General features: G+C 45.7%; 5 protein-coding genes and 1 long non-coding RNA gene across 8 annotated transcripts; 4 read left to right on the top strand and 2 right to left on the bottom strand.

Moving 5' to 3' along the window:
- On the top strand, positions 1,517–4,046 carry LOC8063304 (fructose-bisphosphate aldolase-lysine N-methyltransferase, chloroplastic). Its single transcript, XM_021454926.1, has 6 exons — positions 1,517–2,315; positions 2,426–2,454; positions 2,535–2,746; positions 2,964–3,086; positions 3,209–3,613; positions 3,699–4,046. The coding sequence occupies exons 1-6, from the start codon at positions 1,825–1,827 to the stop codon at positions 3,909–3,911; spliced, it is 1,473 nt and encodes a 490-aa protein (XP_021310601.1). The 5' UTR covers positions 1,517–1,824; the 3' UTR covers positions 3,912–4,046.
- Positions 4,100–6,913, bottom strand: LOC8060236 (pentatricopeptide repeat-containing protein At5g61400). Its single transcript, XM_002460159.2, has one exon. It carries the CDS (start codon positions 6,815–6,817, stop codon positions 4,904–4,906), a length of 1,914 nt encoding a protein of 637 aa, XP_002460204.1. The 5' UTR covers positions 6,818–6,913; the 3' UTR covers positions 4,100–4,903.
- On the top strand, positions 8,154–10,477 carry LOC8067639 (pentatricopeptide repeat-containing protein At5g56310). 3 transcript variants are annotated; one of them, XM_002462322.2, is made up of 2 exons: positions 8,154–9,918; positions 10,343–10,477. In XM_002462322.2, exon 1 carries the CDS (start codon positions 8,182–8,184, stop codon positions 9,778–9,780), a length of 1,599 nt encoding a protein of 532 aa, XP_002462367.1. In that variant the 5' UTR covers positions 8,154–8,181; the 3' UTR covers positions 9,781–9,918; positions 10,343–10,477. The 3 variants fall into 3 exon arrangements, with proteins under 3 accessions (XP_002462367.1, XP_021308243.1, XP_021308242.1); XM_021452568.1 differs by having other exon boundaries at positions 8,154–9,988; positions 10,346–10,473; XM_021452567.1 differs by having other exon boundaries at positions 8,154–9,988; positions 10,343–10,473.
- Positions 10,041–12,024, bottom strand: LOC8060235. Its single transcript, XM_002460158.2, has 7 exons — positions 11,937–12,024; positions 11,466–11,710; positions 11,291–11,346; positions 11,110–11,188; positions 10,867–11,005; positions 10,665–10,778; positions 10,041–10,559 (listed from the first exon to the last, which is right to left on the bottom strand). The coding sequence occupies exons 2-7, from the start codon at positions 11,651–11,653 to the stop codon at positions 10,368–10,370; spliced, it is 768 nt and encodes a 255-aa protein (XP_002460203.1). The 5' UTR covers positions 11,654–11,710; positions 11,937–12,024; the 3' UTR covers positions 10,041–10,367.
- On the top strand, positions 11,213–11,774 carry LOC110432345. The gene is made up of 2 exons (XR_002449760.1): positions 11,213–11,375; positions 11,474–11,774. It is a non-coding gene; the product is annotated as an uncharacterized LOC110432345 (long non-coding RNA).
- On the top strand, positions 14,016–16,815 carry LOC8060234 (NAD(P)H-quinone oxidoreductase subunit L, chloroplastic). Its single transcript, XM_002462321.2, has 5 exons — positions 14,016–14,420; positions 14,589–14,675; positions 14,808–14,918; positions 15,028–15,122; positions 16,421–16,815. Exons 1-5 carry the CDS (start codon positions 14,250–14,252, stop codon positions 16,560–16,562), a joined length of 606 nt encoding a protein of 201 aa, XP_002462366.1. The 5' UTR covers positions 14,016–14,249; the 3' UTR covers positions 16,563–16,815.

Raw genomic sequence — 24,461 nt, 5'->3', positions numbered from 1 at the left:
GTTATGGCCACTCGCGAGCCATACCAAAATTTGCCTCGCCAGCAGCCAGTGAAAATTGGAGCCCTTTGTTTTGTTTTTTTTTTGTAATAAAACAAAGTTAGGTCTGTCCTTGAAAAATTGACCCTGCCTATGCACAAAATGCTAGCCTGATTTTGGTTTGGCCGTGTGAGGGCATTCACAATGCAGACTCTATCATAGAGTGTAAAGTTATTTATTACCTCGAACAATGTGGACTTAGAGTCTAAATAAGACTTGAAGTCTTATTTTTTTCTATCTTTTTCTTCAATAAATATGTTGTCACGTCAGCAAAATAACATGAATAATATGTAATTAATTGTTTTAGACTCTGTGATAGAGTCTTGCATTGTGAGTGTCCTAAAGGCATTTTGCATGCAGGTTTTAAAAAAAAACATCTTAAATTGCGTATCATATCTACAAATCGTTCACACCAAAATATTGTTTATAATCATATCTATAAAATAAGACTTTAGTTAACTATATTTTGACAAAAAATAAATTTACTAATATATGGATCCAACATGCCATACTCATTCCTAGTGAAAATTGGTAGAGATAAAATAAATTACTAACATATGGATCTCACATGTATACTCATACTGACCATATTTTGGCTTGGCTCTGTCCAAACATGTCTAATATGGCTCAATTTTGGTTTTATATATACTGATTTGGATATGGACAAATGTTAGGTTTGACAGCTAGGGCTTTCAAACACACCCTCTATGCTCTACGCCTCTATCTTTCTAAGGATTTTGGTTTACATCCATGATTATATTGTTATTCTATGATTCCTCTGTTCCAGATTTTAGTTAAATAATCTTAATTTCTCAAACATTAACTAAGTTTATATAAGAATACACCAACACCTATAATTTTATTAAATTATTTATGATATATACTAGGCATGTTTAGCACAGCTCACAATAGTTTTATGAGCTGTTTTTTGGCTAAACTTTTTTTTTCCAAAACAGCTCCATGGGTGAAGCTATTTTTCTTCTTCTCTCACAAAAACATGAGTTATGATGAAGCTAAAAAAAGTAGCTTATCTTAGTTCTCTCTTCCGTTTCTTTCTTCCATTCTTACATAAAGTTGTTGGTGAAACTGTTTTGCCAAACAACTTTTTTAAAAATAGCTTAACTTTACTTAGAAAATTACTCATGAACCTCTTTTCTAAAAAAATAACTTCAATAATAAAGTTGAACTATGCCAAATAGGACCATCTATTGATTGTGCACCTGTTTAAATTTATAGTTGTCAATATATTTCTTAAAAGAATATTAAAATTGGAGAAGTTTCACTCTAGGAAAAGCTAAAAGTTGTCATTTTGATTGGACGGAGTATTCGTTGAACAACCTATGTCACGTCAAGACTTATTTAGATGTTATCGGTTTCACCTCAATCTATATATTGAAGTGGACTAAGATAAAATTTAGTTTAAATTTCACTCTAATCCATCCCTAGATACATGGATTGATGCGAATCCGACTACATTCAAATAAGGCCTCAAATATGTTCTATTACAAAGCAACTGAGCATCTACTTGTGAGCATCCGTGAATCATTTTGAGATAATTCGTGAAACAGAGGCTAACCTCGTGTTTGCTAGAGGGAAAACGCCTTTCGGCACGGCCTCGGTCGGCATCTCACCGCTGATCATATCCACTCCCGCCATAACAACAACTATGGATATGGAAACCAACGGTCATCGTCGCCCAAACCACTATCTCCTCCGTCGCAGGCGCAGCGCAGGGGATCGGGATCCCCACCTCTCCGCCTCCGCCTTCTTGCCGCGCGCCACCGCGTCATGGCCACGCTCCACCACCACCTCCTACCCCTGCAGCGTCTGCCCAACTCCCCCCGCCAACCGCCTCCTCGCCTCCGCCTCCCCACGAAGCCATCGAGGCCCCACAGTCGGCTGCTCCCCCGCGCGGCAGCCAGCACAGCCGCGACGACAGTGACCGCGCTGGAGGACTTCCGGCGGTGGCTCGCCTCTCACAGCGTGGGCGACGGAGGAAAAACCTTTCCAGCCGCCGTGCCGGAGGGCCTCGGCCTCGTGGCGGCGCGGGATCTGCCCCGCGGGGAGGTGGTCGCGGAGGTGCCCAAGAAGCTCTGGATGGACGCCGACGCCGTCGCGGCCTCCGACATCGGCCGCGCCTGCGGCGGCGGCGGCGGGGGCCTCCGGCCCTGGGTCGCCGTCGCGCTGCTGCTTCTCAGTGAGGTCGCGCGCGGGGCGGACTCGCCGTGGGCGCCCTACCTGGCCATCCTCCCGCGCCAGACCGACTCCACCATCTTCTGGTGAGTGAGCTGACGCCCCGATCGCTCAATTTGTGTTTGGCGAACTGCTTCTGCAGTTCTGCGCCATTCTCATTCTGATGTTTGAGTGGCGCTTGGTGCCTCCAGTGCAGGTCTGAAGAAGAGCTCCTTGAGATACAAGGTCAGTGTGCAATGCAACAGTTCATGTCAATTGTGTGCTGGGATTTGTTGGTAACTTTATGCCACTTCTTTCACTTGCAGGGACACAGTTGCTAAGCACCACAGTGGGTGTGAAAGAGTATGTGCAAAGCGAGTTTGATAGTGTTCAAGCAGAGATCATAAGCAGAAACAAGGACCTCTTCCCTGGTAGCATAACATTTGATGATTTCCTTTGGGCATTTGGAATACTAAGATCAAGGGTGTTTCCAGAGCTCCGTGGAGATAAGCTTGCTCTCGTACCATTTGCTGATTTGGTAAGTTCTCAAAGTGCAATTGATGTTGCTGTTTTCTAAATTCGAATCCAACAGTCTATGATTCTTACTTATTGCTGCTACATGGTCCTTATAATTTCTAAGATTAAGTTAGTGTGTCCAGAAATATTCGATATTGTCCATCAGAGAGTGGCAGAGTGCCTTATTTGAATGTTTGAAATGCACTCTTTAAAATTGTTTGACTTGCTTGGCAAATCAGGTTAATCACAGTCCTGATATCACCTCAGAAGGATCAAGTTGGGAGATCAAAGGAAAGGGTCTTTTTGGTAGAGAACCCATGTTCTCCTTGCGGACACCAGTGGATGTTAAATCTGGACAACAGGTACAGATGAAGTTCCATAATTGTTTTCTTGGCTTTCAGCATTTATATATCATACTGAATGCTTCAAGTGATAAGCTAAAAATGTGCAATTTATAACTGAGCACTGGGATTCGCATTGACAGATATATATCCAGTACGATCTGGACAAGAGTAATGCTGAACTGGCACTTGACTATGGGTTTGTGGAATCAAATCCATCAAGGGATTCATATACTGTGACCCTGGAGATTTCTGAATCCGATCCATTTTATGGAGATAAGCTTGACATTGCAGAGTTAAACGAACTGGGGGAAACTGCATATTTTGATATAATCCTCGATGAACCCCTTCCTCCTCAAATGCTCCCTTACCTGCGATTACTTTGCATTGGCGGAACAGATGCATTTATCTTGGAAGCACTCTTCAGGAATTCAGTTTGGGGCCACCTTGAACTGCCATTGAGTCCTGACAATGAGGAATCAATATGTCAGGTCATGCGAGATGCCTGCAAATCAGCCCTTGCTGCCTATCATACCACAATAGAAGAGGTTTACCTATTGACTACATGTAGCTATTATTTTCCCTGATCTTTTTATCTTAATTAATCTTATGAAACATGTGTGCAATATTCAGGATGAAGAACTATCAGAAAGAGAGAATTTGCAGCCAAGACTTACAATTGCAATTGGAGTAAGGGCTGGTGAAAAGAAAGTACTCCAGCACATTGATAATATTTTTAAACAGAGGGAGCAGGAATTAGATGGCCTAGAGTACTACCAGGAAAGAAGACTCAAGGATCTTGGTTTAGTCAGTGACAATGGTGAAATTATTTTTTGGGAGTCCTAGATATTGTTTCTAGTAGTGCTATTTGTCCAATAGTGCTAATGAAAGAAATGCCTTCTGATACTGTTAACAAGAAATGCATTGTAAATGGCATGCACACTTCTGTGACATAATCCTTCTGACACTGTTAACAAGAAATGCATGGTAAATGGCATGACATAATCACATAATAAGTAAAAAAATTGGGGAAATGACATCATCATCAACATTTTTTTAAAAAACATGATCATCAGTTCATCACTGATGGTCACATCAGGTGAACAGTTAAATTAACATTCACTTAACTAAAGATTGGACGTCCTGTCTAGTGCATATGCCAACAAACTTGACTAAAATCTGTACAGTATCTATGAGGCCTTTTTGCTTGTGCAGGCGTTGGCAGTGAATGTCAAGGAATATAGTTCAATTCCCTACCAATACCTCTCAATCCATGTCAATCCACATCAAAACGAGAAAGGCCAAAATAAATCTCTGCAAGTGCAGCATATGTTGCATACTTGCATCTACATGTACATCCTTCTTCATACAAGCCAGGGTCATCCCTAGTGGAGAGCTAGTCCCAGTATAGCAACCAGCTGCGAGTGCATGATGGGCTTGTGCATATGTCATTTGCAATGGTTTGGCTTCAAACCTCATCACAGCCATCTTCTCCAGTTCCTATTAATCAGCATTGTTGCTGATCATGTCACAGGGAAGCCTGTTCGCTGTCTTATGAGTCGTACTATTTCAGCGAATGAAGTGTTTTTTTCTCACAACAAATCAGCGAACAATACTTTCAGCCGTGGTAGCAATTAAAAATCAAATCCAGTGGCTTCAAATTTTCATTTGTCTTCAGAACAAGGTCAATAAGCAGGGGGCTTTCCAAATAGCGAACTTTCAATGTTAGCACAGATGTAGCAAAATGGTGTGTCATATTGATGACCGAGCCTGTGACAAGCTGAAAGGTTCCACAACCTGTGAACTCGCTTTTGCTCTGAAAATGTAGAAGCCAATTCTTAACTTACAACAGTTTGGGGGTCATTCAATGGTTCCCATGACCAAATCTCAGGGCAGATTATCTTGTACCTCATTGGTTTAACACCAATCTTCATCATATCAGCATAGAGCATCATGGCATTCAAGACATAGCCAAGCATGCACTGCCCTCGTATCAGTAGTGTATAGGTGAAGCTATCAGAGATCATACCTGATTTTCTCATGTAGGAGAAAAGCTTGCCAGCTTCATAGTGTTGGCCGTCTAAATACAGGCCATATATCAAGGTCATATATATTGCACTATTTGGAATTAAAGGTTCCTCTTCAGTTGTAAAGTTTGAGAAGAAAGAATGAATATCACTGTACTTTATCCCTGAGTGCTCCATCACAAACCTGACCGCATCCTGAACTCTATTCTCTCTGCACAGACCATCAACAAGAACTGACACTGTAATAGCATTAGGTGAAATACCATTCTCTATCATTTCCTTGTGGAAACGAAAAGCAGCATCTATGCCACCATTCTTGGCATGGCCATGAATAAGAGCAGTGTATGTGACCACATTAGGCTCAATCCCTTTAGCTACCATCTCAGTGTATATAGCCATTGCTATTTGCATCTTCCCTAGTTTTGAGTGCCCGTCTATCAAGGAGGAGTATGACACCACATTGGGCTCAACTCCAACCTCGGTCATTCTAGTGCATGTTGCTAGCGCTTCCTCCAAATTCCCATTCCTGCAGTACTCATCAATCAGTGCATTGTAAGCAGCTGCATTCAGATTAACACCATCTTCCCTCACACCTTCAAGAAACCTGGCCGCTACCTGTATTTGTCCTCCATCACAAAGGCCTCTCACAACAATGCTGCAGGTGAACTCATCTGGGCACAAACCTAAGCGAGTCATCTCCTGATAAAGTGACAATGCTTCTTGTGCATCTCCAGACCTGAAAGCCCCATCCATCAAACTGTTGTACACAGGAACGGTAGGAGCAACCCCAAACCTGGGCATGTCACGAAACATATCTTTTGCTTCACTGAACCTCTTCGCTTTACAGAAACCGTCAATCAGGGTTGTAAAGACAACAGCATTTGGAATGAGGCCACTATTCAGCAATTCCTGGTATAACACAAATGCACTGTTGACATCATCTCCCTGACAGTGACCGCTCATCAGCACATTGTATGTATACTGATTAGGCCGCATCCCTGCTTCCTTCATAGCATCAAACAACCGCTCAGCATCACCAATGCAGCCCTCTTCACAAAGCACACATATCATCGACGTGTATGTGATCACGTTCGGATCAATCTGCCGTGCCACCATCTGATCCCACATCTCCTGAGCCTTGGCCACAGCACCCTGGTACCGGCATGCATTGATAAGAGTATTGTACGTGACCACACTGGGCACCATGCCCCGTCTAAGCATTTCGTCGAACAGCTCCCAAGCGCACCGAGACCTGCGTGCTTTCACGAGCCCGTCCAGGACCGCGTTGCACGCTGGCAGCGCCGGCAGCGTCCACAAGCGCCGGAACACGTACAGCGCCTCGTCGAGCAGCCCCATCTGGGAGAGGGCGATGACGAGCACGCCGAGGGCGGGGGCAGGGGAGGCGGAGGTGGAGGAGAGAGCCGCGAATGCGGCGCCGGCGCCGGCGGCTGTGGAAGCAGAACTCCGGCCGGGGAAGGAAGTGGGGACCTGGACGAGGGATTTCGTCAAACGGATGGCGTGCGCAAAGTTCTTGGACGCGACCGCGCCGTGGACGGCCGCGGCTAGGCGCGCGGCGCGGTTGCGGGAGGGAGGTGGGACGGCAGCGGCCGCGGCGGGGCCGGAGGCGGAGAGGCTATGGCGGCGGCGGAGATGGTGCTGGTGGTGCGGAGCGATAGGGCGGCGGCGGGAGAAGAAGAGGCGGAGAGACGGGGAGGAGGGCGGCATGGGATGGGGGCATTGGGGGTGGCGGCAATCTGCAGCATTTGACTACGGGGTTGTTCTACCGTAAGATGACGTCATGACTGCACTCCCGAAGCAGCCGATGCTCAGAGCTCTCATTCCATCGCCAGCGCTGATTTCTACAGTTTACTTTTCACCGATCATTTCTACGGCCTTGTTTACTTAATTTTTTTTTTTACAAAATATAAACAGTACTCCCTCCATCCCATCATTCCAAGAATCTTGAAGAGTCAAAGCATTTTCATGTTTGACCAAACTTATAAAAAAAAATACTAAGATTTGTAACGTAAAGTGAGTATATTATGAAAATATAATTAAGGAAGAATCTAATGATACTTAGTTATCATAATAATAATTATTTTATCATATAAATTTGGTCAAACTTAGAAAAGTTTGACTCTCCAAAATTTTTGGAATGACTTACAATTTGGAATGAAGGGAGTAGCATTTTATTTATATTTGACAAACGTTGTCCAATTATATACTAACTACTATAATGCCCGTGTTAACGCTACGACTTAATTTTGGAATGCTTCTAAAAACAAAAATTATAGTTCGAAAATATTTTTTTCATGTAACAAGACATAATAGAGCTATTTGTCGTATTATGAACATCTATGTTACATTTTGTCTAACTCTTTAATCATGTATTGGACATCTTCAGGGATGTTGTCGAAACATTCGTTTGCTTTGCTCGCCAAAATGTCCGCCAAAAATTCCATCCTCAGCGAAGTTGAGTGCTGTGCATGGCAAACCTTTACTATAATTGAAATCTTTTTCAGACAAATCTCACCTGCAAGATCAACGACGCACAGCACATGTCCTACAGATTTAACGGCCCAGATTAGAAGTATGATCACGACCTTTTTTCTCCACACTTTTTTTCGAGTATGTGGAGCTGAAACCGTTTGACTAAAAAACATGAAGCAGAGCTGAAAAACGTGAAGCAGAGTAGTCCCGAACACCCCCTTAATCGCCAACCGTTTAGCTATTATTTAAGCTTAACAATCCATTAAACAGGATAAAAATGGTGAATTAAATAGGATAAACAGCTAATTAAGCAAAAACCATACCATTGTGTAGTGTTTATATAGTGTTTAAACAGATTAAACGACTATTTTGGTTGAGTATAGACGTATAGTGCTTAGTGACTCCTAACTAAGTGTGCCAACACTTAATTTTCTTTCTAAGAAATGAGAAATCATGAAATGACATACTAAAATCGACAAATGCTAGCAATAAACATATTTTTAGATCGCCAACTGCAATAAAAAATGTCTGTGAGCTAACGAAGCTAGTATCATCCCTGGGGGCCGGTCCGCCGGGCCAGAAGCAAGTCGGGCGGAGAGATGCCGAGCGACCGCCCTCGCCGCCGGGCCCTCCTTCCGCTCAACCTGCCCCGGCAAATCCCATACTCCCGGGCGCTGCAGCAGCGCCTCTTCCTCGTCGCGCAGCACCTCAGCCGCTCCTCGTCCCCATCTGCCATCCGCCGCGGCCTCGACCAGCTCCACGCGCAGCTCCTCCTCAATGGCTTCACCCACAAGCGCTTCCTCCTCGCGAAGCTCCTCTCCCTCGCCGCCGCCGCCGCCGACCTCCCCCGCGCAGAGTCGCTCTTCCTCCTCTCCGTACCCCACTCCCCGGCGTCCCCCACCCTCGCCAACCTCCTCCTCCGCGCCGCCGCCGCGTCAGGCGCCACGCCCGGCGCCCTGCTCGCGTTCTTCTCCCGCCTCGTGGGCTGCCACGGGCTGCGGCCCAACGCATTCTCTTTCTCCACCCTCCTCGCTGCTATCGCCCCCGCGGGCGCCGGAGCGCTCCCCCACGGCCGCGCCCTCCACGCCCGCGCGCTCGCGAGCGGGATGCTCGCCCCGACCGGCGAGAGTGGGCACGTGATGACCAGCCTCGTCGGCGTGTACGCGGCGGCCCGCCAGCTCGAGGACGCCCGTAAGGTGTTCGACGAAATGTTAACCAGGGCGGTGGCCGCGTGGAACTGCATGCTCGCCGCATACGTTCGGTGCGGCGAGGTGGACGCCGCGCTGCGGTTTTTTGGCGAGATGCCCAGGAGGGACGCGGTGGCATGGACGACCATGATTGGTGGGTGCGCGAATGCTGGGAGGGCAGCAGAGGCGGTGGACCTGTTCTGGAGGATGAGAAAGGCGCGTGTCAAGGATGACACAGTGACCATGGTTGCCTTGTTGACGGCCTGTGCAGAGCTGGGTGACCTGGAGCTTGGACGGTGGGTGCATGCACGTGTGGACTTGGAAGGGTCGCAGTGGAGAACAGTGTTGCTGGATAATGCTCTAATCCATATGTATCTCAAGTGCGGTGCTATAGAAGATGCACGATGCTTGTTTGGGATGATGCCAAGGCGGAGCACTGTTTCTTGGACAACTATGATCTCGGGTCTTGCGATACATGGTCACCCCCAGGAGGCACTCAACTTGTTCCACAGAATGCAGGATCGTCCTGATGGTGCAACGATGCTTGCTGTTCTGCGGGCGTGCAGTCATGCAGGGAGGATTGATGATGCACGGTGGTACTTTGAGAGTATGGAAGGAGTTTATGGGATAAATCCAGAGATACAACATTATGGATGCATGGTTGACATGCTCTGTCGCTGGAGACGGTTGAATGAAGCACTTGAGCTTGTGGAAAAAATGCCATTCCAGCCAAACGAGGGTGTGTGGGGTGCAATCCTGAGTGGATGTAGAAGGGACGGCAACCTTGAGCTCGCAGCTAAAGTGAATGATAGATTAGTTGAACTGCAGCCAGAACGAGCGGCTGGGCACCTAGTGCTGCTGTCCAACATGTATGCTGCTGTTGGACAGTGGGAGCAGGCTCGGATGGTGAGGGAAAGAGTGGCTGCACTGAATGCTGAGAAACCTGCAGGCAGAAGCTGGGTGAATGAGAATGAGTCCAGCATGGTGGTAGCACAAGCCCGACTGGTTTGATCCATGACTCAAAAGCAAACATCTTTCACAAGACTGCATACTTTATACCGCCGTACTTGAAGTAGAACTGCAATTATTTGTTGTCGGGTGATACTAATGCACTCTTGTTAGTCAGAGCACTGGCATAGATGCAAATGGGTTAGTCTTCAACAAATCTTCACCGCCTTCAGATTGCCTGTGATACTAATGCACTCTTGTTCCTTTCCAGGTTAACACGTATCCATTGTTTTACATTCTTTTGTAGCATTTTCAGGGTAAAATTTGGTGGAAACAGTTATATTATATTATAGTTCCATCTACAACTCTTGTTGTTGCAGGTCACCTCACTGTCACAACAATGGTGAAAATCCTAAACAAATCCTAGCAGAAATACATACACAAGCCAACCTAGACACCTAGTTCACCTAAAGAAAAAAAAAACAGTATCTGATATCAATCTGATAGACTTCCAATCTCCTATCCAATATAGACCTACAGTGTTTGCTATTTTAAATGTCGACAAGTTGCCTGTATGCACTCTAACCTCGTAATAATACTGAAATCAACTACTTGTTGATATCAGCAGGAGTGAAGGACCATTTCAACTGTCATTCAAGAAGCTTGTTGCAAGTGCCAATGCCAATCGCAGCAGCAAGATGCCATGCAGCGTGGATATAGGGAGTCTCGGGGAAGCAATCGTCGGCAATGAACAGCGCACCTCCCAGCAGAGATGACATTTTGTGCAGGTTATGTGCCATCCTGAGCTCTGGTTCAATTGATGCTCTTCTTGCAAAGGAAACCTGGCGTTTATTAGGACAGTTAGATTTCCAAACAAACTGTTCCATGGATCTTGAAGTGTTCTCTTTAATCTAGAGCAGATACATTGGATCATTTGGATTACTTGCCTCCATCAGTCCAGTGTGGACAGCTGAAACCATCAATGGCTGGAACGGCAGGAGCAATGCTGATGCTGTCATTAGTAATCTTGGGTTCTCATTGCTAAGTGCTCTCGACAAACACTGCAAGAAATACATGGTTCCCATGACGTGTGAATCCCGGCAGTCTAACAATGGTACTTATCCGCAGTGCAAGGATATGATGACTTACAAGTGTGGTGGTAGCAATCATAGTGTAGTCGGCCCAGCGCAGAAACTTTCGGATTTCTCCTTTGGAAGAATGATACAAGCTTGAAGCTACTCCCACCCCAACCAGCGAATTCGCGTAGATAGCGGTGTTCAAATTCTTCCTGCAGCATCATTTGCCGACCTGTTATTAGAGTGTCTATACTCTCAGCTGTCAGCAAACAAAGCATAGGCGCATCTTATTTCAGGATCGCGAGATGTGCCTTGCCTTGGAGTCTGCAGTCCAAGAACAATGAAGGGCAGAGAGGTGACGACATTCGCAATAGTCTCACCAGCATGCTTGTCACCTGCTCAAAACAGAATTGTTTACTAGTAGTATGTAGATATCGGCATATCGCCATATTGGATTAGCAGATGGCAAGATTTTCTACTGATGGAAGTTACCGTACATGTAATGGTGCAGTGGATGGGCTTCAAGCAAGAGGGTATCTGCTGCCATACTCTTCTGCAGTTACAAGAAGGCATCAGTCAGTGGTTAGTGCACATATGCTGAGCTTGTGTTTTTTTTTTACAAGGCTGAGCTTGTGTATGTTGACTAGTGGTTAACTACTTCAAATTGCTCACCGGATCAGCAATCTTTGTTGCGTTGTACCACTCTTGTGGTGTTCGCAAGCTGATGACTCTACAACGGTGGTCGTGGTCCGGAGAGCTTCATCCTCAGTTTGTGCCGGCTGCGATGGACGGTCACCAAGCTGCACCCCATAGAGGCCATCCAAAACGGTAGAAGGGTTTCTACCATTCAGGGCTCCCATCTGTCCTAATCCTATGTAAGGCGACGAAACGCTGCAATCCACTTATGCTCTTGAGCCCTGCAGATAAGATGCAGTTGATTTCCTTTGAGCAACAACTACGCTCGTTCACCTCTCAAACTAATCTTCACTCTTCAGCTGTATCCTTTTGATAAACAAAGGTCCTCCATTTGTTCAAAGTAAACTAACAAATGGTCTATGCCAGGAGGATTATAGATGGAGACGCACCGCAAGGTCGCAGGCGGTTAGCTACGAGAGAAGAACGTGAATGGTAGTAGAAACCCACCTCGCCGCGCGTGGTCTCCGCCCGCCTCGCCGCCGCCGGTCGTCGCTGCCTGGCTGGCCGCGCGCCCGATCGGCCGGCAAGGAGGCCGATAAATAGGCATTGGCGTGAGCGCCGCGTCGGGAGACGCCAAGAAATGGGAGCGCAGGATGCCGATTCCGAGGGGATCTTCCCTTGGCCTTGCCCAGGCGGGGCAGACTGTTCTCTCGTGCCGCCCGAATATTCTCGCCCGCCGAGCCGGTGGATGCCGGGCTCATGGCAGCAGGCTAGCTTTGCCGGCCCGTTAAAGTGACGGGCCGAAAGGGAACTGACCAGAAGGCCTTGCTGCAGTGAATCCGCCTCTGCCCTTCTTCTGAAAAAAACAACAGGAAAAGGAGCGAAATGGAGCGGTCGCCTCGCTGCTGCGCCTGCGGAAGTGCGGAGCCAGGGTGCAGCGTGCAGCGCCACAGTCCTGGCAACGTTGCTTTGCTTGCGGCTGCAGCTGCCGGCAAACCTGGAGGTGTCAGGTCACGCTTGGCCATGCCCGGCAGCGCTTGCCATCGGTAATTGTTGCGCCGGCAGAGTGCCAGGCTCCTGCTCCTCGCAAGAGCCATCTCATCTGACCGACGCCCTCTCCACGCTCGAGCACACGGCAGCACGGCTCGCAGGTCGCTTGATATGTCAACTCGCTCGGCAACAGAAAAAAGTTGCTTGGCGTGGTACAGTACAGTGTAGTTGGATCTCTCGTCTCTGCTCCGGGTCCGGGTCTCTGGCTTCTCTGCTCTCATCACGCGCTTGCTAGCTCCGTCATCGATGTGTGTTTCAATTCACATGACCGGCTTTGTCAGATCATCTCAGGATTGGTTCTGTAGCAGTGCGAAGTCGTCAGAATCACAAAGTAGGGCCTTGTTTAGTTTCTAGAAAATTTTACAAAATTTTTCACATTTTTCATCGCATCGAATCTTTAGACGCATTCATAGAGTATTAAATACAGACGAAAATAAAAATTAATTACACAGTTTGGTCGGAATTGACGACACAAATATTTCGATCCTAGTTAGTCCATAATTAGACAATATTTGTCAAATACAAATGAATGTGCTACAGTGTCGATTTCTCTAAATTTTTGGAAAACCACTGAGCACAACGTTGGTAGCTCGTTGCGCAGCTATCAAGTCTGAAGTCAGTTTGAACCTTTGGTCAGGGAATACGACGTTGTGCAGATGGAGGGCGGTCTAGTGGTTACAAGAGCATTAGAAGTGAATCATCACGAGTGAGAGAGGGCCTGTAGTCTAGTGGTTACAAGAGCATTAGTGCCATTTTATGTCCTAGGTTAGACTCTACATATGAGTAAATTTTTCTCAGGATTTAACGCGTTGTGCTTTTAATGGTAGATGATGTTTTTGTCGACAACAAGACATCTGTGGTGATGTTGTTGATCTCGAGAACTTATCGGCTCAGTTTTCGGAGATGCTTATAGGGATAAGATTTGTGTGCGTATATTTATACGGATAGAGTGTGTGCGTTGTTAGTTATCTGTGATCACTGGCGGGACCAGGGGGCTAGCAAGGGCAGTGCCCCCAGCACAATGATTTATTTAAAATACATGTATAGATATTGGTATTTATAGCATAAAAATATCAATTTCACCTAATTTTTTTTTAAAAAATAATAATTTTGATAAGAAATAGTGTAATATATTTTTAAAAAATTCTTTAAATATATAATTATGTATATTTTATCACACTAAAAATACGATGATATTTGTCCGGCTATCCTTAATCAAAATCGTTGGTAAATCATCGGGAGTGGGAAAAACCATGAAAACAATTATATGCAAACGTGATGTACACTACTTACCATGCAGCATGGACCGGATGCCGTCCACGTATCCTGATGTTCTTATTCCGCCTCGTGATATTCAGTCACCACCTGATCCTGCATGCAGGTAGTGTAGTGGTGTCATAGAGCCTTGCACCCTTTTCACGGAGAGACCTTATCAAGAGCTATTTGTCTGGTTGAGGTAGAGACAGGTGGCTTGCATCTGGTCTGTGCTGCACGGCAGGTGGTGTACATCATGTTTGCATACAACTTTTTTCCGGAAAAAAAAAAACCCCAAAACCATCTGGGCAGCAGCCCGCGTACTGAGCAAACGCACGACGCAGTAAAGTCAACTGCTTCCATCCATTGGATCCCTATCCAACGGTCCAGGCAGGCCAAATTCTTGAGTGCCAGTGTGCCACATAACCCCAAACCGTCATCTATCCAGAATTCCAGATAAGACGCGCGCGCCACGGCTGCCGTGGAAACCATACCGAAGGAAAAAAAAGGCCAACAATGGACACCGCCGCCTCATGGCGCCTCCTCTCCCCGGCGTCCTCCGCCCCGCCTCCCTGCCCGCAGCAGCTACTACCCAAGCGGCGAGCGACGTTCGCGGCCTCGCCACAGGCGCAGCAGTCGGCCAGGTCCAGCGCCAAGTTCAGGCTCCTCTGCCTCCTCCATGACAAGGTCCACCATCCACCATAGCTAGCAATCTTGGTTTGGTTGCTACCTCTCACCCCCACCGATCTCGCCTACTACAATTCCTGCCGTCTGCGGCGTCGTCTGATCGTCCATGCTCTTGGTTTTGTTTTCCTGTTTGCTTCTTGGACGACGACGACGACGACGAACGCGCAGTCATCGGCGCCGACGACGTCGGTGCAGCAGAGCTCGCAGCTGCAGAGGCTGGCGACGGTGTTGCAGTGCGGCGCCGTCTGGGCAGCTGTACGTACACACGAGTCTCTCTCGCTGAATTCCACACGACCCTGCAGCAGCTTGATCGGACGCTACTATACTGTACCACGATCATATCGAACTTGACGACATCGCAATTCGCAAATGCTGTACTGTATGTAGGTTGAGGCGCCGGCGGCGCTGGCGACGGTGACCGGGGAGGAGGACCTGGATATCCTAGGGATCCTGCCGCCGATCGCGGCGTTCGCCGTCTTCTACTTATTCGTCGCCCCTGTGCGTCAGCTATTACTCAGCTCTTGGTTTGCTCTCAAAGCGACTTCATTTGGACTGCCCCTGGCCCTGATCGAGTGAGTAACAAGTTTGCATGTGTGTGTGTGTGCAGCCGATAATCATGAACTGGATGAGGCTGAGGTGGTACAAGCGCGAATTCGTGGAGACGTACCTGCAGTTCATGTTCACCTACCTCTTCTTCCCAGGGTGAGAGTGTGCTTGCTCCGGCGTCGTAAACATATAGTAAATCCGTTTAGGATCCGTACCTGGTAACAATCCATCTAGCGTGACACTTTTACAGTTTCAAATACTACTAGTAGTATATAAAACATAGAAACATGTTCCAATGTTACAGGATGTGTCCAATGTCAGGATCAGTAGAAAACAAACAACCCGGATCCAACCACAGACATCTGAAAAGTGTTGATTTTGGATTACTTCAGAATGGCATTGGCTATTCTAGTGCTACTAGTTGTGTAGATTGTAGATGCTCTGAATCCAAGTGATCTGTTGGCTATAGCCGCACAAGATAAGGCCAAGCTTCTTCCCATGCTGCTGCCTCAGTTTTCATTGGTCTAGCAGAGTGAAGTGATTTTGCTTCCCTGGCCTGCTAATTAGGCTCAAAATTCAGAACATCTTCCAGCAACTTATTGTAATTGAAGGACCGGAAACAGCCAGAGGAGGCTGAATGGAAGCCAATAAAAAAATTTCGAAAGAACTTGGCATATGTCCCAAACATCTCAAAATTTCCTTTCTTCTAGCAAAATCAAGTCCTGGTGGTCATGACAAGGTTATAAGACTTGGGAACCATGTTCCAATTTACAGGATGTGTCCAATGTCAGGATCAGTAGAAAATACACACCCCGCCGGATCGAGCCACAGAATGGCATTAGCTACTCTAGTACTAGGAGTCCTGTAGGCTATGCTGCACAAGACAAGACCCTTTCCTCCCAAAGTTGGCTCAGTTGTCATTGGTCTAGCAGAGTGAAGTTATTTTGCTTGCCTGGCCAGATAGTTAAGCTCGAAATTCATGTCGTCTTCCTGCAACCTACTCCCTCCATCCCAATTTATAAGTCATTCCAAGAATCTTGGAGAGTCAAAACATCTCAATTTGACCAACGTTATAGAAAAAATTAGAAAGATTTATGACATCAAATAGATATTACTATGAAAATATAACTAATGAAAAACCTAATGATACTTAGTTGGTATCATAAATGTTATTATGTTATCATATAAATTTGGTCAAACTTTAAATGCTTTGACTTTCCAAGATTCTTGGAATGACTTATAATTTGGGATGGAGGGAGTATTATAATTCATGACCTGTATCCTACTAACTGAATTTTGGTGTGGTATTATTATAATTCATGACCTAACTGAATTTGGTGTGGTATTATTATATTATAATTCATGACCTACATACTACTAACTGAATTTGGTTTGGTATTTCCTCAAAAGGGAAAACAAAAGATTGATTTCAGTTTGCCCCCTTGTGTTTGCAGGTTGATGTTGTGGGCGCCATTCGTCAACTTCAGGAAGTTCCCGAGGGATCCGACCATGAAGTACCCTTGGTCCAAGCCAAAGGAGGGCACGCCGCTGTTCAAAGACAGATACCCGCCTATAGACACCTATAAGCAGCCTTGATATTTGTACTCGGCCGGCTCGTCGTCACGGGCACGCAGCAAAAGATTTCTTTACCTGAATCTGTGTAAAAACAATATCACAGTCTAATAATACCCGTGCTAGTACATGGAAAAGCTACTCTGGAGACTCAACTCTCGAGTCATTGTACATGGGAAGAACCATGCGTGTTTTTTTTTTCTTGTACAAGTACGCGCAGGCGTCAAAGCATATTTTGTGCTTGACAAAAGATTACACCTAATGGTGATTGAGCATACTTATAGTTATAGACTTTAGATGTATACTACCTGATTTAACATGAGGCTTTTGATCTACGGTAATCTAATCAAACAGATTACATGTGCTTAAATAAAACATTGAAAGAAAGGTTACTAACACTAAGATCTTATCTTAGTATTACAAATTCAGACCGTACCTTCAATAGAGCATCCACATTAATTCTCAGCTTCTCGCAAAGATATGAAATATTTGGAATTTCATTAATAGATTTTAATCATCATTGTCAAAATAATCTTTGAATTTAATATGATTCCTTAAAAATTACCCACCTTTGTCATTATAAAAATTCCATAAAACAAGCCCCTAAATTTGCACCTAAAATTGCCGACCTAAGTTTGCGTCCAAATTATCCACATTTATCTTTATGAAATATAATGCAAATCAACCCCTAGATTTGCATATAAATTACCTACCTTCACTATTTATGAGATATAAAAGCAAAGTAATCCATAATTTTTCTTTTAAATTACCCATATTTTTATTATGAAAGATAATATAAAGTAACCCTTTAATTTGTATGTAAGTTATCCACATATAAAGTTACACATAATAAACTAAAATAGCCCTCAAACAAATGTCTAAATATCAATATAAGTGTTATAAGAAAAAAACAAAAGGTTAAGTTATATATCTTCTCAATTACATAATCTACCACTCCCAAATTAAAAGTAAGCATAAAAGCCATGTGCCAATTCAATTGTGAAGATGAGTTTACATCACAAATAAAAGGTATTTGTGTTAACAAGTTACCACTTTTTCCCATACATATTGTGGCAAACCATTATACGCAATTATAATTTAATAGTGAGAACAAACATCAAAACAATAAACTCATGTAATGGCAAAACCTGAAGGGTCGAGATGGCGGGCTAGAGGGGGGTGAATAGTCCTTTCTAAAAAATATCGCGCCAGCTAACCGAAAACAAATGCTGAATTAAAACTATTGGTCTAGCCAAGACTACACCTCTCTATCTAAGTTCTCTAGCACCTTGAAAAAATCCTAAACAAGAAAGCAAGGTGCTACCTTAGCAAGAGCTCACCTAACCAAATCTAGAAGCAAGGTCACACAAACCTATGCAACTAGTACTTTGCAAACCGGGGGAGCTTCTACACAAACTAGTGAGGCAAAGCGCACAAAGCCTAAGCTCACTAGCAAGCTCAATAACAAGGCAACTAATGCCAAATTAGAGAGCGCAACTTACTTAACTACACAAACTAAGCAATGTGACTAACAAGGTTACACAAACCAAATTAGTCACGCAAGGGAACTACTGCTAGCTACACAAGCAAGAAGGTAACTAGCAAGCTACACAAGCTAACTAATTACAAGAGCAACTACACAAGCACAAGTATATGAATGTAAGAACAAGCTTGTGTTAGGGACTTGCAAACCAACATGAAGAATAATGTTGACACGATGATTTTCTCCCGAGGTTCACTTGGTTGCCACCAAGCTACGTCCCCGTTGAGACAAGCTCCAAGGTTGCCGCCGGTCCTCTTGCTAGTGGTGACCCGCAAGTCACACTCTCCCATGTGGAGTGCTTACCACAAGCTCTAGCACTTGATCCGGCCGGACCACTTGTTGCTCTTCACGTCTCGCTCAACTAGAGTTGCTCTTCGCGATCCCCGCGGGGTGAGCACCGTACCCCTCACAATCTCTTCTCTGGAGCACCGCACAATCTTCTTGCGTGCTTCGACGGAGTCACAAGCCACCAAGCCGTCTAGGAGGTGGCAACCTCCAAGAGTAACAAGCACCACCGGCTTGCAACACGAACACCCAGTGCCACTCGATGCAATCTCTCAATGCAACGCACTAGAATCGCTCACTCACACAATCGGATGATCACTATCAAGCATATGTGAGTTAGAGGCTTTACTAGCACTCCCCAAGCATGGACACTAAGTCCCAAGGGTGCTCAGCACTTGCCAAGGCCGGCCACCACTTCCATTTATAGCACCAAGGGCTAAACTAGCCGTTGCCCTTTCACTAGGCAAAAGTCGTGAGCACCATACGCTCACAGGAAGCCACCGGACGCTCAACCCCCAGCGTCCGGTGCTCAGGCGTCAGCCACGTGTCACTAGCCGTTTGAACTCGACCGTTACCGTCAACGGCTACCACGTGCTTGCGCCTGACACAGCACCACCGGACGCTCTACTGTGCCACACCGGACGCGTCCGGTACACACCGGACCCGTGCGCAGAGAGCTCCACAAACTCGCACGGTCACCGGACGCAAGCCACCGGACGCACCCTGAGCGTCCGGTGCTCACTGGTCAGAAACTCCTCGCGCGCACTTGCTGACGTCACACACCACCGGACGCTCGAACAGTAACCGCCCAGCGTCCGGTGTGCTCTGCACACCTGAGTCACAGACACCACACCAGACGCTCTGGACCAGCGTCCGGTGCTGCCAACACCAGCGTCCGGTGAGTGTTTCTCGGCGAGAAACACTCCCGCAACTTCTCTAAATTTTCCACCGGCGCAATAGAAAATATGCACTTAATTTTCTCAAAAACGCCTCTCAACCCTAGGAACTCCACCTCCTTTGTAAATGTGCTAACACCAACAAGTGTACACCACCATGTGCAAGTGTGTTAGCATTTTCACAATCATTTTCTTCGAAGGGGTTAGCCTCTCAACTTACCACGCCACTCGATCCTAACACGTATGCAAAGTTAGATCGCTCAAGTGGCACTAGATGACCGATATGCAAACAAGTTTGCCCCTCTTGATAGTACGGCCATCTATCCTAAATCCGGTCATAAACTTCTCTACACACCTATGACCGGTGAAATGAAAATGCCCTAGGTTGTACCTTTGCCTTGCGCTTTCCATTTTATCTCCTCCAATATTGATGCAACACATGCACCAACCAATCACCAAATGATATGATCCACTTCATATCATCACGTGACCGTATTGGTTCATCGATTTTGACCTCACTTGCTCTTCACCGTTGCCTCGGTCCATCGGCGCCAAGTCTTGCTCAAGCTTCACCGTCACACGCGGTCCCTCGCTTCAAAGCCTCCGACTTGCCCTTCACTCTTGCAACCGGTCCATCGAGCCAAGCCTCATCTTGATCTTCTCCACCTTGGTCACATGACTCCATGTCATGTCTCATATGCAATGAGCTCCTCCATCATCACATAATCACCTGTGGACTAATCTCCTGTGTATCTCACATAAACACTATTAGTCCACCTAAGTTGTCACTCAATTACCAAAACCAAACAAGGACCTTTCAAAACCCTTTGTCCCTAATACGAAGTCTCTAGTGACCATTAAATTTGCCACTTTTACAATGGTAATTGTGTCAATTATATTGCCATAAATTATGTACAGTTGTGCCAACTCTTATCACCACTAGAAACATTATAAGGCCATGTTTAGATGCAGCTAAACAACCAAAACTTTTGGAGAAATGAGCACTTTTTGAAAGAATGGATCTAAACAGGGGGCCTGTAAAACTTGTGCTGTAAAAATTTGGAATTTGGGACCTTGAAGCCCCAAATTTGTATAAACTTGCTTAGGGGGCCGTGTCTTACGTGTTGCAGACTAAAAAATTTGAGAAGCATCTAAACACCTATTTGGAATGTAAAGTTTACAGCCAAAAGTTTTGAGATGTAAAGATTTGGGATCTAAACAGGCCCTAAGTCACATCATTATTTTACCATTAATATTAGAGTCGCTATGGGACTCGTGTTGATCAACCTTTCTTAAGTTTAACTAGGTTTTCAGAAAATATAAGCAATATTTATACCTCCAAATAAGTTTATTATATGAAAATATATTCAATGATCTATTAATGATATCAATTATGTACCATAAATATTAATATTTTGTTATATATATTTGGTCAAATTTAAAAATCTTTGAGTTTTCAAGAAGTGAGAAAGATATTTTTTATTGGACAGACAAAATATGTTTTTATGACAACAAATGGGCCACAAATGTCCATATTACTAGTGGTAGTACAACTTCTCACTAATGAGTATGGCCATTTGTGGGGGGGACATCACTAGAGTATCTATGAGATGAGTATTTGTGACCTGATTAAGGCCTTGTTTAGATCCGGAAAAATTTAGATTTCGACACTGTAGCATTTTTATTTTTATTTGACAAACATTGTCCAATCATAGAGTAACTAGGCTTAAAAGATTCATCTCGCGATTTACAGACAAACTGTGCAATTAATTTTTGTTTTTATCTATATTTAATGCTCCATGCATGTGCCGCAAGATCCGATGTGATAGGGAATCTTGAAAAGTTTTTTGTTTTTGGGGTGAACTAAACAAGGCCTAAAATATTCGCCATGAAAGCTGATTTGTGGTCAAAAAAATAAGCTTTTGTGATGAAACATTTGGTCACAAAAACATTTTCTCCTTGTGCTTACAATACGTTATACAGATAATACAATGTAACTTATAGTCTAGTGAGGTGCTCTAGCAGGTCAGGGTGGGCACAATTAACCGAAACCGAGGAACCGAACCGAAAGAACCGGAACCGAAACCGAAAGAACCGGAACCGAAAAAATCGGTTCCTTATTCGGTTCCAAGTTTTGAGGAACCGAAATAACCGAGAACAATTCGGTTCCTACCCTCGGTTAACCGAATTAACCGAAAGAACCGAAATTCATGAATTTTACTTTACTTACTAGTATTTTATAAGACAAAGTTTGATTTTTGTGTGACGTCTCATACTAAATTACTATGTATTTATGTTACTATATTGCTATTGTAATCTTACCAATTATTATTATCTAATTAGAAGTGGTGTTGCCTATATTTGCTTTAAAACCTACATATTTTTTTTGTTGTATTAATCTTTGCTAGAAAAATTCGGTTAGTTCGGTAAGAACCGGAACCGAACCAAAATAACCGAGAACCGAAATGCTCGGTTCCTAAATTTTTTTGAAACCGAATTTCATAAATAACCGAGGAAACCGAACCGAAACCGAACCGAGAACTGAATGCCCACCCTGACTAGCAGGCATCAGGCCAATTCGGTGCATGCCTAGTGTGCCCTATAACACGACCCATCGGTTAGGTTTTGGAGGGAGGCGCTATTTGTATGTATTGGTTGGATCATTGAGAGCTCCCTTGACATTCTTAACAATTATACATGGCCATGCAGCCCCGCGACCTGGTCCATGACCCAACGATTTGGCCCGGCCCGAGGGACCATGTCGTGCTTGGGGCACCACCCAAACACGTGGCACGACCCGTTTCAACGGTCGGCCTGGTAGCGGCCCGATGAAAATAAACTGTTGGTGTGGTTATGACTTGTATATATGTGTTGTTAATTACTATACTGATGAAAATGATGAATAATTGATGAAAATGATGCGATGCTTCATCAGCATTTAGTAAAAATATTGCTGATAATAAGCTGTTGTCGGTCTGATGGGCCTAACACAATCCTCTATATATTATATATTCATTTTCAAAGTTAAAAGAGTGAAACAATGGAGCCATAAAACAAGTTAATACACTTTCAGTTAGCTATTAGGGGGACTGTTCATTGTAAGATCCTAGTAAGTTATATTTTTTTTAACAATTGCTGCGCCTAATCATATGCTCTATATCCTTGAATGGAAACCTATTAAGCTTAAGCAATATCGGATTAACAAGCCCTTTTACCGTTATCCCTGCAACAATGGACAATACTATATGGGGTCTAGCTATCGGCAATATAATTACGTCACATGAGCCTAGCTGGTGCACAGCTCAAGTAATTAATCGTGAGCAAGCACTACGCCCTACTTGTTGCCACTACTGGCAGTGGCAATTCTTTTTTTTTCCCTCTGGTGATGCTACAATCTCTTTTTCGGCCGAGGAAAAGGCGAGCATGCTTTCTAGGAAATCTTGTTCCGGCGGGGAGGAGCAAGGGGGACGAAAAGCCGCGTGGTACTCGCGTCATAATGGCGTGGCGATGATCTCAAGCGCACGCGGGCCCCAAGCTAGCCCATGAGCATGGCATGAGACCCGCCCGCTCTCGGCTCGGTGGTGTGTGGTGTGGACGTGGTGGCTGGTGGCATCATCACCACCTCCGATTCACACTCCACGATGTGATCCATCCGTCAGTCAGTCTCACTGCCCACAAACGAAACGATACTGGTAAAATACTGTACGCATGGACCTCTGATCTCGTCCTCCACTACCATTAGCATTTTAGGGGCAGCTGAAAAGGCGAGTAAACTAGCTATTGTGGACTTAAGGCCCAGTCTCAGTGGAGGTTTCACCAGGATGTCATGCACATTTATTAGAGCGTCATGTCAGCAAAACTGCACTTTTTGCATGAAACGAAGAGGAGAGAGAAGGAAGTAGTTTCACCATGTTTTCCACGCGGTGAAACAGGATGAAATCTCCACTGAGGACTAAATCGTTTCACCATCTTGCATGTGATCCAATCATTTTACAGTAATTAAATGTTTTGTCCAGCCTTGGAAACATCAAGGTGAAACTCATGCATTGTGGAGGTTGTTTCATTGTTCGTTTCATTGATGCTCTGTCAGCAGATTTGTTTTGGAAACAGTGCATTGAAACGGGCCATTGAGACTGGCCGAGAGAGATTTGCCGGCAGGCTGACAAATGTGTGCTGGATCTGGAGACGAGGACGAGGAGGAGGAGTAGGAGGAGGAGGAGGAGGAGCCGTTGTCCGGTCCGGCACGACGTGCTGAGCAAGAGCTCGACAGCGTCACGAGCCGGCGGGCCAGTGGTTCGATCGCCCTGACAGGACGCTGTACTACGCCACGCAAACGAGTTGGGACAAAAAGAGGAGCGAAAGGAGGCAGGGGCAGGGCAGGGCAGCACGAGGAGGACGACCAACGCACACAAACAGCCACAGCCACGGGCACGGGGGAAGGAAGGCAAGGCCTTGTTTAGTTCCCAAAAAATTTTGCAAAATTTTTCAGATTCCCCGTCACATCGAATCTTTAGACACATGCATGAAGTACTAAATATAGACAAAAATAAAAACTAATTGCACAGTTTGGTCGGAATTGACGAGACAAATCTTTTGAGCCTAGTTAGTCCATGATTGGACAATATTTGTCAAATACAAACGAAAAAGCTACGGTGTCCATTTTGCAAAATATTTTGGAACTAAACAAGGCCCAAAGCCAACTTTCTGCGCCCGGACCCGGCCGGCCACCTTTCGTGTTGGTCCTTTCGCGAGGTTCTCTCCGTCCTAGTCCTACTAGCTGGTATCGGGCAACGAGCCTAACGAACCGAGAGACGAGAAGGCCATGCAGACGCCGGGGCATGGGCATCCTACCACCCGCGCCGCGCGTCGCGTCACCCACCGGAGGAGGAGGAGATCGCGGCCCGCAGCGGCCGCCCGGCAGCCGGCTCCCGGTCCCGGCACGGCATGCATGCAGGCGACTAGATATTCCTCAGAGAGCGTGCGGCGGACGTGACGGGGGCGGCAGTGCCGTGCCAGCCCCCGGCCTGCATGCGGGACACAATCATCCGGTCGCGTCTCGGGCCGCGCAGCACGTCAGGCACGAGAAAAAGAAGGGGCGATCGAGGGCCGGGGGAAATAACGGCGACACGAGGCCGCGTGGGGAGGCGTGGCGTGGCCTGCCAAAAGGCCGCGCGCCGCGACGGGCGGACACAATCACGC

The sequence above is a fragment of the Sorghum bicolor genome, chromosome 2 (assembly GCF_000003195.3).
Source record: "Sorghum bicolor cultivar BTx623 chromosome 2, Sorghum_bicolor_NCBIv3, whole genome shotgun sequence".
Lineage (NCBI taxonomy): Eukaryota > Viridiplantae > Streptophyta > Magnoliopsida > Poales > Poaceae > Sorghum > Sorghum bicolor.
This window is presented reverse-complemented; position numbering and strand designations above follow the sequence as displayed.

What these genes read in the sequence shown, in the direction of transcription:
- LOC8063304 (XM_021454926.1), top strand. Translation starts at nt 1,825, where the DNA reads ATGGCCACGCTCCACCACCACCTCCTACCCCTGCAGCGTCTGCCCAAC. An exon ending in ACCGACTCCACCATCTTCTG is followed by an intron (nt 2,316 to 2,425) that starts GTGAGTGAGCTG and finishes CCTCCAGTGCAG; the next exon opens with GTCTGAAGAAGAGCTCCTTG. An exon ending in AGAGCTCCTTGAGATACAAG is followed by an intron (nt 2,455 to 2,534) that starts GTCAGTGTGCAA and finishes TTTCACTTGCAG; the next exon opens with GGACACAGTTGCTAAGCACC.
- LOC8060236 (XM_002460159.2), bottom strand. Translation starts at nt 6,817, where the DNA reads ATGCCGCCCTCCTCCCCGTCTCTCCGCCTCTTCTTCTCCCGCCGCCGC.
- LOC8067639 (XM_002462322.2), top strand. Translation starts at nt 8,182, where the DNA reads ATGCCGAGCGACCGCCCTCGCCGCCGGGCCCTCCTTCCGCTCAACCTG.
- LOC8060235 (XM_002460158.2), bottom strand. Translation starts at nt 11,653, where the DNA reads ATGGGAGCCCTGAATGGTAGAAACCCTTCTACCGTTTTGGATGGCCTC. An exon ending in TGATTGCTACCACCACACTT is followed by an intron (nt 10,779 to 10,866) that starts GTAAGTCATCAT and finishes TATTTCTTGCAG; the next exon opens with TGTTTGTCGAGAGCACTTAG. An exon ending in TCCACACTGGACTGATGGAG is followed by an intron (nt 10,560 to 10,664) that starts GCAAGTAATCCA and finishes AATAAACGCCAG; the next exon opens with GTTTCCTTTGCAAGAAGAGC.
- LOC8060234 (XM_002462321.2), top strand. Translation starts at nt 14,250, where the DNA reads ATGGACACCGCCGCCTCATGGCGCCTCCTCTCCCCGGCGTCCTCCGCC. An exon ending in TCTGCCTCCTCCATGACAAG is followed by an intron (nt 14,421 to 14,588) that starts GTCCACCATCCA and finishes ACGAACGCGCAG; the next exon opens with TCATCGGCGCCGACGACGTC. An exon ending in TCTACTTATTCGTCGCCCCT is followed by an intron (nt 14,919 to 15,027) that starts GTGCGTCAGCTA and finishes GTGTGTGTGCAG; the next exon opens with CCGATAATCATGAACTGGAT.